The 11042-nt window shown below is 49.6% G+C and overlaps 2 protein-coding genes across 3 annotated transcripts; both read left to right on the forward strand.

The window, feature by feature from the left end:
- Positions 1 to 807: 807 nt before the first annotated feature.
- On the forward strand, positions 808 to 6118 carry LOC104047386 (perilipin-3). Of its 2 annotated transcripts, none has more exons than XM_064469300.1 (3): positions 808 to 1192; positions 1635 to 1830; positions 2430 to 6118. In XM_064469300.1, exon 3 carries the CDS (start codon positions 2895 to 2897, stop codon positions 3540 to 3542), a length of 648 nt encoding a protein of 215 aa, XP_064325370.1. In that variant the 5' UTR covers positions 808 to 1192; positions 1635 to 1830; positions 2430 to 2894; the 3' UTR covers positions 3543 to 6118. The 2 variants fall into 2 exon arrangements, with proteins under 2 accessions (XP_064325370.1, XP_064325371.1); XM_064469301.1 differs by having other exon boundaries at positions 1056 to 1135.
- Positions 6119 to 6493: 375 nt separating this feature from the next.
- On the forward strand, positions 6494 to 10561 carry TICAM1 (TIR domain containing adaptor molecule 1). Its single transcript, XM_064469284.1, has 2 exons — positions 6494 to 6725; positions 7737 to 10561. The coding sequence occupies exon 2, from the start codon at positions 7931 to 7933 to the stop codon at positions 10103 to 10105; it is 2175 nt and encodes a 724-aa protein (XP_064325354.1). The 5' UTR covers positions 6494 to 6725; positions 7737 to 7930; the 3' UTR covers positions 10106 to 10561.
- Positions 10562 to 11042: the final 481 nt, after the last annotated feature.

Consider the following 11042-nt stretch of genomic DNA (forward strand, 5'->3'; position numbering starts at 1 on the left):
TTTTCATATCCCTCCCAGAGCTGTGAGACTGCCAGTGTTGCTGGAGTGGGCAGTAGTGGGGAAGCTGAAGAAGTTCCCCACTATGAACACAGGCATAGTGGGACTACTCTAAAATGACTCTTATCTCAATGTCCTTTGCAAAGGATACTCCAGAGGAAAGGCGCTACGAACACTGAACACTTCTAAGGGTGAAGTATGCCTATTGCCGTTTCAGCACCTCTGTTCAGTCTCTGGCCCTGACACCTTTCTGGATGGGAACTGAAGTCCTGCCAGTCTCCTCCCACACCCCTCCATGCCCCACCCCCAAAGAGGAAAATGGATTAAGCCATCGTAAAACCCATATATATTTCAGCCATGTGGGGGAAATCTGGGGACTTTTCCCCCTTAAAGGTTATTAAGCAAGTTCAGACATTTTTTCAAAATATTTCTGGTTTTAAGCTGTTGTTAAACTGCTTGAGCTTGCCACATTTTGAAAACTAAAAATAAAAAATTACTTATACTGCTGTCCTAACAAGCCCTGCTGTGGCTGCATTTCAGCAGGGCTTGTTAGAAGGACAGCAATCTGTCATGATCGAGTGAGAGGACATTCAGCGATTCCCACCATTAGCCCCGCTTCTGCAGGGTGCATCTTTCCTTCAAGCGTTCCAGTCCTTGGCCAGCAAAAAGCCTGTGCAGTGGGAATCTGAACCAGAAGCATCTGTAGCAGGAAAAAAATGCATGACAGAAAGGATAGTTCTCATCCACTTCTAACCTGCAACTCTGAAGCCAGTCAAACACTATCGGCAATGAAATAAGTAGGATGGTTATTAAAAGTAATTGGCTGTTTGGGGATTAAGGGAGGTGACTCAAAATCCTTGTCCTTCATAAATCAAGGAGCCTCTCAAATATCTTCACACCCTTGCAAGAAAGATTTGTGATGCCACACTAATGTTCCTAGGACATGTTGAATGAAGGATCCCAACTTTGCCCTCTGCTTTTCACCAGTTTTGCTAAGACTTTCATTCACTGGAGGAAATTAAGCTGTACTCATGCTGTTACACTCTTGTTTTTCCTTTCAGCTGCAGTTGAATTCACCATGGCATCAGAGAAGACCACAAAAAAAGATCAGCTAAAAGCTGAGGAACAGCAGCAAGCGGTAGGTGCCAGGACAGCTAGCACTCTAACATGCAACAGTTCAACTACCTGCTGCCAGGTATGCTGGTAAACTAACTTCTGTCAGCACCTCAAACCCAGGCTGGGAGTAGCACAAAGATTAACTATATGAAGCTGTGGCTAAATATAAACTCAGTTAATATAGACACTAACTTTTTTTTGCTCAAGAGAAAACCTCAGGGCTGGCTCAAGTAGTGCAAGTAGTTCTGAAACATGAGCTGTTATAGGTCCTATTTCCACATCTGGGTTTGGTGCTGAAACCCAGTGTGACTCAGAACTGATGAGCCCAGAGCTTAAACTTTTCATTCTGGCTTGTCACTTGCTAGTGGTGCTTGAATGAGTCCATTCAACTCTGAATTTAAGAAGGATGAGGAGATGGACTGGATGTCCCCTTAGGGCCTTTCTGGATAGACACATGGCTTGTATTCACTCACCAGCTTGAGGCTGGGCCTCTAATGTCACTTATTTCTCTTGGGTTTTAGAGCGCTGTTAATCGGGTAACCAGCCTGCCCTTGCTCAACTCTGCATTCAACCTGGTCTCATCTGCCTACAACTATACCAAGGAGATGCACCCTTGCCTCAGTGGTGTCTGCAATGTGGCTGAGACTGTAGCTGCTGTCGCAGTGGGCAGTGTGGTTGGTGGGGCACAACCCATCCTGAACCAACTTGAGCCACAAAGTAAGTGAAGAGGCTGGAGTGACCCTTTCTACACAGAGGAATAGGTGGGGAGGGGAGCTTCATGTGCCTGTTGGCGATATCCATCTCCTATATCACTTTGTTCTAGTTAATTGTAGCACTGAGGCTTCCACTCAGCAGCTCCCAGCTGCTCAGTGAACCCCCTGAGTTCCACAGACATGAAACTGTTGCTAACAGAAATGAAGTTTGGCTTCTTGTCTGTGGTTTCTTTAAGTCACTAAGCAAAAACTCCTGGCTTTTCCTCTATTGCTCCAAGTTATGAGCTTCCCAACTGGCAGTAGCAGTGTCCATCTCGGATCTAGCTCAGTCTGTCTCATCCCAACACTTTTTAACCCTTTAAACCAATCCCCCCACCCACCAGGGGCAAGTATTACACTCCAACTGGAGCAATGTGCTGCCAATAGCTAGAAAGCTGGGAAAACAAGACTATTTGAACCTGCCAAATTGTAGGGGTTGTTCACTTTTTAATGATACCACCCCAGAGTAGTGATTTTTTTTTTTTTTTGCTTGCTTTGGCCATCATAGGTTCAAAAACCCCTCTCCAAATTGATTAATAAACTGGTACCTCTTGTCTTGTCTAGTTGCCCTTGTAAATGAATATGCCTGTAAAGGACTGGATCAACTGGAGGAGACCTTACCTTATTTGCTGGCTGTTGAAGAAAAGGCAAAGTAAAGGCTTTTCCTGGGGAACCCAGGACTTGATCTCTTGCTTGATGGAACTGTTATGGGTACAGAAGACTATGGAGAAATGAACTTCAGCAGCACTGCCTTGTCAGGTCAGTCTCTGGTATGGGCTAGAGGAGGCACGGCTAGCTGATGTAAGCTGGAGAGATGCCTTCAGCAGGTGGAAGTGAACCATGTAAATATAGGTGTACTGACTTCCCCAGCTCTTCCACAAGACTGCAAGCACAATTTAGCCATATGAGAAAGCTTCTTCAGGGAGGGAAAACCTATTTCAGAAAAAAAAACGTATCTTTCTCTACCTCTCCCTGTTGTAGGTCATCTCAGACACCAAGCAGCTGGCTTCCACCAAAGTGACATCTGCTATGGATGCTGCCTGTGAGGCAAAAGAAGCAATGGCTGATAAAGTGACTGAAGCTGTGGACCTCACTAAAAATGTTGTTGGGGACAGTGTCAAGCTGACTAGGTCAATGGTCACTTCTGCTGTCAACAGTGCTGTGGAGGCTTCTCACGGTGCCAAGGACCTTGTGACTAACAAGGTGACAGAGGCAGTGGACCTCAGTAAATACATGGTGGAGGACAGCATTGGACTGACCAAGTCTGCAGTTGCTTCTACTATTACTGCTGCTGTAGGGGCTGCCCAGGGTGCAAAGGATCTTGTGACCAACACAGTGACTGAAGCGATGGACCTAACCAAAGTGGCTGTTCAGGATGGTGTTGAGGAGACCAAATCGATGGTCACTTCTACAGTCAATATGGCTCTGGACGCTGCATATGGCACCATAGCTAGCAAAATAAATGCAGCCTTGGAGCAGAGCAGAGAGGCTATCCAGGAGGGTGTGGAGATGACTAATTCAGTGGTGACCAACAGCATAAGCAAAGCCAAGGCAGTGAGCCAAGCTGTGGAAGGTGGTGTGGAATCTGTCCTGGGTATATCAGAAGATCTGGTGGACCACTACCTCCTGATAACAGAGGAGGAACTAGATGAGAAAAAGCTTAGCTGGCAGTTGTAAATGCAAATCCTTTCCCACATGACTAGAGAGCACCTGACACTGCAAGAGTCATCTTTGGAAGTAGACAGGTAGCTCTGAATTTGGCAGCCAGCCAACCTGGTGACAACACTGACTTGCCATGTGGTATGGGACAGAATCCAAGAATATACTAGCTGGTCCTTGCCCATCAGCCTCAAGGCAAATAAACACATGGGTGCATGCTTCAACCTAACTGTCAAGTCTGCTTGTCTGAAGAGAACACACTGAGCAGGGACTAGCCTAAGTTTGATATCTGAGCAACTACAAACCTCTGCTGTTTACACACCAAGCTTCAGCTTTTGTGTTTTTCAATGAGTAATCACACCTCTTCCCCCCACTTACAGCTGGGGGAGTGGAGCACAGCTGCATCTCTTCTTGTTTCCTCCAGGTAAACTGGCTACTGCTGTGGAGGGATTTGGAATGGCTTCTGTGGAGGAGCAGAAACAGCAAACAGTTACTTTGTGCATCTGGGTTCCCTCTCTAACAAAGTCCACCACCGAGCCTACCAGCACTCCCTGAACAAACTGCAGCACATTAAGCAAAGCACCCAGGATACTCTCGCATGACTACAGCAGGCAATAAAACTGGTACAAACATGCTTTTTCCCTCTTCCTCCTGTCTGTGGTCTTCCTGCCCTACTATCCAGATGGAAGCTCTTCCTCCATCCTGCACCAGCTGCCTGTCATCTTCAATCCCTCCCTGGGAAGGAAGCACTCATGCCTCTCTGATTGTATGTGCTTGCAATACAGCTGTTCCTTTCATTTTCCTATCAGATAGAATCTATGAAACAAGAGGTTGGCCAGAAGCCTCTGGATGGGCAGGAGAAGCTCCATCAGCTGTGGGTGGACTGGTGCCTGACCCAACCCAAAGGAAACCAAGTTAAAACTGCCTCCCAAGCAGAGGTATCCCTAGAAGGGCTCTGGTGGATGGTGTTCAGCTCACCTGCTCCAGTAACTGAGCTATATCTCTTTCCCAGCAGGTAGAGTCACGGACTCTAGCTATGCTGCATATCATCACCCAGCAGCTACAACCTGTTTATGAGAATCTGAAAGCCAGCATCCAAGGCCTCCCCAGCAACATCCAAGAAGCTGTGTATCAGGCTGCTCGAAATATCCACAAGCTCTATAGTTCTTTTTCCAGTGCTATGTCTTTCCAGGACCTCTCCAGCACCACCCTGACCCAAAGCCAGGACCACGTGACAGAAGCCCGAAGGTCCTTAGATGACCTGTTTGAGTATGTAACTCAGAACATCCCTCTAAACTGGCTTGTGGGTCCCTTCAGGGCAATAGCTGAAGTGTCACAGCATAACAGAAAGCAGAAGAAAAATATGGTGACTAATAATAAATCACCTGTATTGAAAAAGGCTCGGTCATCAAAGGAGGTGGCCAAGACACCCAAAGAACCAAAAGGAGCACAGAAGATCCCAGGGCAAAGGTGTGAAGTGCTAGAGAAGCTGGGAGAGAAGGCAGAGAAAGACACAGAGGTGGCACTGGCTGCAAAGGAGATAAAAACTAATGTACCAGGGGAGGATCTCTGGAAAAAATCTAGCTCTTCTGGCTAAGGCTCCCTAGCTAGAACAGCACTTTATCTTTTAATCTTGTGTGCAACTTCCAATGGTGCCAAGAGTGCCTCCTACTCTCTCCCTGTCCCAGGCTGAGTTTACAGTAAGATGTAGTTTGCAAGGAGGCTTGACAACCAAGGTGGGGTGATTCCATATCTTGAGTTACTATTTTTTAAATCATGCTGCTGCACTAAAAGGGAGATGGGGACCTGTACTTCAGCTTTTTAAGTCAGCCCTGCTGTATGTATGAATGACTCACTCTTGCTTACACAAGTTGTGAAAGAGAAGTGGTCTCAAATTATTTTTAATGTTGGATTTGTTTTTAATTCATTCAAACTGCAGAGACCTTGAGGGGATGATGGGCTTGACCTTTGATACTGTTTCCCTTCTCCTACGAGTTTAAAAATGTGTTGCAGAAAGGAAGTTGTCTGCCTGTTGTGCTTCTGGTCAGGCTCAGCCCTGCAGCAGTCCAGGAACAGCTGCGGGCAAGAGGCTGCTTCTCAAAAAGACACTTCTCTTTATGGATCAGCCAACACTTTTTCTTTCACAAACACTTAGCAAGGTGGGATTTCTTTTAAGCATGCCAGTTTGCAGTGGGATTATCTTTCCTAGTCATCTACGTGACTTCAGGGATCATCTGTTTGTGTGCAAGTAACTCCATGCATGAAACCTTTTTGCAGCCATTAAGCAGCTGGCAAATGAGGCAGGAGTTACTCTGCCATGGTAATAGGAGATCCTATTATTAAAATAGGGGAGACAGGTGTTGGTTATTTTCCCAGCAAACAATGCTTTGTAACCATTCCTAATGTAACTTATTTTGGTAATTTATGTCCTGGCATGGTCCTTGCGCTAAGGCTGGAATAATGGCAAGCAGACTTCAGAATAAAGCGTGACCTGTGTTCAAAGAACTGTGTCTCGTGTGTGCATCTAAAGCTGCAGTGTTATGTTGTCCCTTTAGCCTGAGCTGGTGAGAAGCTTGTATTTCACAAATCACTTCTCTGGGTAACTTGCATGTTCATTAATCTTCCTGGAGGAAATAAATTATTTTAGCAGGTCCTATGTTCTGCCTCAATCTTCAGTTGAAAAGTATCTTTGCTATTGGGTCCCTAAGGCTTCTGCCAGTACTTCTGAGGTTGTATCTGTACCACTCCTGCTCTCCCCTACACCCAGCATCCTTGCCTTTCTGGCCTCGCTCATACCACCGCTGACAGGTTACAGTCCCTCTCTCTAGAGGGAAAGTCGGTTCCTCGGCCGAGTCTATCCTCACCAGCTCGGCTTTAACACCTCCAGGCGCTCACGTGGAGACGGAGCCTGGCACCAGGGTCGGGGCTAGCGCGCTGCGGGGCTCTCCCCCGCCCCCCCCACACCGGAGGGAGGTGACAGCTCAGCGGGGCCGGGACGCTCCCGCCACGGACACGCCCCGCTCGGCCGCCGGGCCCCGCCGCTTCCTCGTGTGCCAGCCTGGTTCCGGCGGGGGCCCGGGCCCGCCGCGCCCCGGATCGCCCCGCTTCGCCCCGGCCCGGGCACCGGGAGCAGTCGGCCTCCGCCGCACCAAGCCCGGCGGCGGGGAGCCCGGGGAGCCGCGGAGCAGGACCGGCCCGGAGGTAGGCTGGCCGCTTCCCTTCCACCCGAGGCGAGCGGGGGAGGCGGCTGCCGCGGGGCCCGGCCCCGAGGGCGGCGGGGGGCGGCAGAAGCCGGGCTGAGGAGCGGGGCCTCGGGGTGACTCAGCGGGCGGAAGGGCAGCAGCGAGCGGCGGAGGTCTCGGCTGCCTCCCCTCCTGCCGTCGTTTCCACTGAATCAGAGGTTTCCATGAAAAGAGCCAGCAACTTCCTCAGCTTCAGCTCGAGCTCGTTCATTAGGCAATTACAGGATTTTTATGAGATAGGAAAAACAAAACAATTTGAAATTATAAACTTTCCCCAGTTGAGAGCTATTTTGGGCCATTTGCTGGTGCTCCCTTTAAATAGGGAACACTTTTCCACCAAGCTCAGTCAGGGCCTGCGAGCAGTGTCCCTCCTGGCTGCTCCTGGACCCTCCAGGCACCCACTCCTCCACTCCGGACAAGTTCTGCTGTTTAATTTAATCCCGGTCAGAGGCCTTTGGTGAGTGCAAGGGTTTAGCAGAGCTCAGGGATTAGATGTGGACGGAGAGAACATCCACAATGCCATGAGGCAGCGTGATGCTGGATGCGTATGGGTTATCAACCCCTCTGGCACGACCAGTTTGAAAGGGCTTCCTCTAAGCACGCTTTATTCTTTGACAGCCCATTGCAAGGAGCCTGCGAGGCCACTGGAACCAGCTGCCTAGAGGCGACAAGACACTTGGATTTACCTAAATACTAATAAATTATTAGATTTACCTAAATACTGATAAACTATTAGTTTGGCAATTATTTTTAAAATTGTAATTAATGTGAAATGAATGCAAAGAACTTCCTCTTTGCTTAATAACAGAGTTGGAATAATGCGTGGAGCACTGGCAGACCTGCAAGCACTGACCAGATGCAAAAATACATGAGAGCTGTGAGGGAGAGCCTGGGAGCTCTCAGGCCTTGCGAGGACCCCCCAGCTCCCCACATCACTATTTCTGAATGTTGTCCTGTGTTCTTCTCACAGGTTCTTCAGGACAGAGACATCCCAGCTCCAAGATGAGCCCCTAAGCAGCGAAGAGCTATCACCTGTGCAGTACGTGAAGCACGACCAGGGCGTCACAGAGCACCGCAGAGAAACCAACCTTTGCTCCAAGTACCGTAATATGTTTTTTCTATCCATGGTGCTTCAGTCCATCATCTGGGCCACCAGTTGATGAAATGGCACAGAGCACCGAGCTCCAACCAAGTTTTGAGGATGTTTTGAATATTCTATCCCAGATCCCACAAGATAAACTCCTTAGCCTCAAATATAAACTGAAGCACTTGATATTTGGGCCCAGCAGCAAATTACTGCAAGCCATGGTCCTGCTTACTCTGGGACAAGAAGTGGATGCAAAAATTTGTTTGGAAGCCTTGCAAGATAACCAGGCAGCCCAGTATGTCCACCAGACCAAACTGGGCACTGCAGGAGTGCAGGAAGAGGGGGAGGATCTGCAGCCTCCCCAGCTGGATGCAGATGCCATGGTGCTTCTGGCAGAGATCTACTCAGTGTTGGTGAAGGAAAAACTGTGCAGTCGTGAAGCCATGGACAAAGCCTGCCAGGCTGCCACCAAAGCCTGCAACGCCAGCAAGGAAGCTCAGGGGGACACGCTCAACGGCATCCCAGCTGAGGACCAGGAAAAACACGGCTCTGCTATCAGCATGAGCCCAGGTGACAAATTTCAGGCACTGAGATCTGATGAGTGTGTAAGATTTCTCCAGACGGCCAGCCCAAACTACGTGGTGAGAAGTTCTCCAGTGCAGATCAGAGGCAACTCGGACCTTTCAGGCCCACAGACCTTGCGCTCCTCAGGGAGTCCCTCTTTCCCCAGTCACTTTGAGATCAGTGTGTCGCCAACAGTTGCTTTTCACACCGAGCCTGCTTCCCACGAGCGTGTCCCCCAGCACAGCTGGCTGTGTGAAGGGAGGACGAGCGGTGCTGGTCAGCCTGATGGGGACAGAGCAAGCCATGGCCTGCAGGAAACGAGCTGGACCAGCAGACCCAGCTCTCATCCCAGGCAGGACACAGGTGCCCAAGTCCCCCAACCAGAGAAGGTTCTGCAGGTCAGTTCATGTCATCCACCTCTCCCCATTCCTGAAACGCAGCTGCCCACGCTGGGTGCTGTGAACCAACCTGTTGAAAGTAGTGATGTTTCCAGCACAGTGGCAGCAGAATCTCACGCACCAAAAGAAAACACAGACAAAAAGCAAGATGAAAAGCAATTATCTACATGTCTCCCTGACTCAAGAGCTACAGCGAATACTGGTCCTGCCCACATGCCCATGGAGGACTCCTCTGTTCCAGCAGGCATTCCTTCTAACTCTGCATCTGCTTCCATTTCAACCAGTTCCCTTCCTCCTCCTACCTATTCCTCCTCCTCAACCCTTCCCCCTCCTCTTCAGGGACCCCATTCCAACTTATATCCCCCTCACCTCCACTTATCCCCCTCTCCAGCCTGGCCTCCTCTTCAAACTCTAGAACCAGTGCCCACATCAGAGCCAGATGGTGGGAAGTTCTTCACTTTTGTTGTCCTGCATGCTAGTGAAGATGAGGTTGTTGCCCATCGAGTCAAGGACCGGCTGGAGAAGATGGGGGTTCCCAATGGTGCCACACTCTGTGAGGACTTCTTCATTGCCGGACGCAGCCATCTGACTTGCTTCCAGGATGCTATGGAAAACTCTGCTTTCATCATCCTTCTGCTGACCAAGAACTTCCCATGCGACCTGTGTATGTTTCAGACAAACGCTGCTCTGATGGAGTCCATCCTGAAACCATCCAAGCGCGACTCAGTCATCCCTTTCGTGCCCAAGGAGAACCCCCTGGAGCGGAGCCAGATTCCCAGCACGCTTGGCGGGCTGATGCCCTTGGATGAGAACTCTCCTGGATTCTCCAGGACAGTGCGGAACACCTTTACCACCAGCAGGATCAATGAGAGGAAAGCCACCTGGAACCTGATGCAGAGAAGGAAACTCCAGCTGTATCAGGAACAGTATCAAACACTGCAGAACTTAGCTGCTCTGAACCTTGGCTCCCTTGCCCAGGTGCCTCCATCAGCAACATGGCCGCAGCTGCTGGAGCAACCACCCCGACAGTGGTGCCCCCCTGCTTTGACTGTCCTTCCTGCCACATACCCACCTCCCCCCGCTGGCTACCCCATGCCTGCTCAGATGGGTGCCCCTCCTTTCCAACCGCTTCATTTCCCGTCAGGCCACTACAACATGACGCATGGTCCAGGAGGCATCCCGCCCCTCATCATTCAACATGCTCGAATGGTTCAGATTGGGAACCACAACACGATGCAGGTAGAAACTGTCACACCAGGTCCACAGGACAGTGAGAAAGAAACCAGGTAGAATGCTTGATCAGAGATACAGTGGGTCAGCCAAGGCTGGAAACACTCACACTTAGTTTCAAACCCTAGATTATAGTGATTCTGCTAGGACTGGGACCATTCTTATTTCATTGTGGGTAAACGGTGCCACTTCCTTGGAGCACGGGAGAAAATTACCTTCTTTTTTGATGGACAAAAGAAGTTGCAATCTCTTGAGACTGCTTTCATAGAATCATAGAATCGTAGCATGGTTTGGGTTGGAAGGGACACTTAGAGGCCATCTAATCCAACCCCCCTGCAGTGAGCAGGGACATCTTCAACTAGATCATGTTGCTCAGAGCCCTGTCCAACCTGACCTTGGATGCTTCTGGGGATGGGGCCTCCACAACCTTCTTGTACTTATTTTCAAGTGGAAAAACCCTTTTCCTGATCTTCTGAGACTATTGGGAGGTTTTATAAATAAATTATCATTAATTAATTAGTGTTTCTCTGGTTCTTTCCTGTAAAATCAGCGAAGGGGCAGTCAGGGATATCAGGAAAACTGTTGTGCATGTCTATACCTCTGGGATGGAGGGGGCTGGGAGGTGGCACACCAAGGTTCTGATTCATAATCTGCTGCTGACCAAATCATTTGAGGGAAAATCTTCAGGGGATGCTTTTGGGAGTCACGGTGGCCTCCTGCCAAGGTGCTAAGTACCACAAGGTCCCACTGTTTTCTTCCAGCAGTCCCACATGCTTGAGGTTGCAGAGCATCCTCTCGGCCTTTTACGCCGATGCCTACTTTGCACACATGGCGCGCTCCCTTGTTACAGTGCACCAGCAGCGCCATTCCCCTCAAGCCTCTTGCATCAAGACCCAGGAAGGTTCAGGAACCGAGCTTCACAGACTTCTGAGCAGCTACAAGCCTCTGGGCAGAGGCATCAAGAGATCACTTTTCCCAGTTCCCCTCTGAAACTACA

This window comes from Phalacrocorax carbo, chromosome 19 (genome assembly GCF_963921805.1).
Source record: "Phalacrocorax carbo chromosome 19, bPhaCar2.1, whole genome shotgun sequence".
Classification (NCBI taxonomy): domain Eukaryota; kingdom Metazoa; phylum Chordata; class Aves; order Suliformes; family Phalacrocoracidae; genus Phalacrocorax; species Phalacrocorax carbo.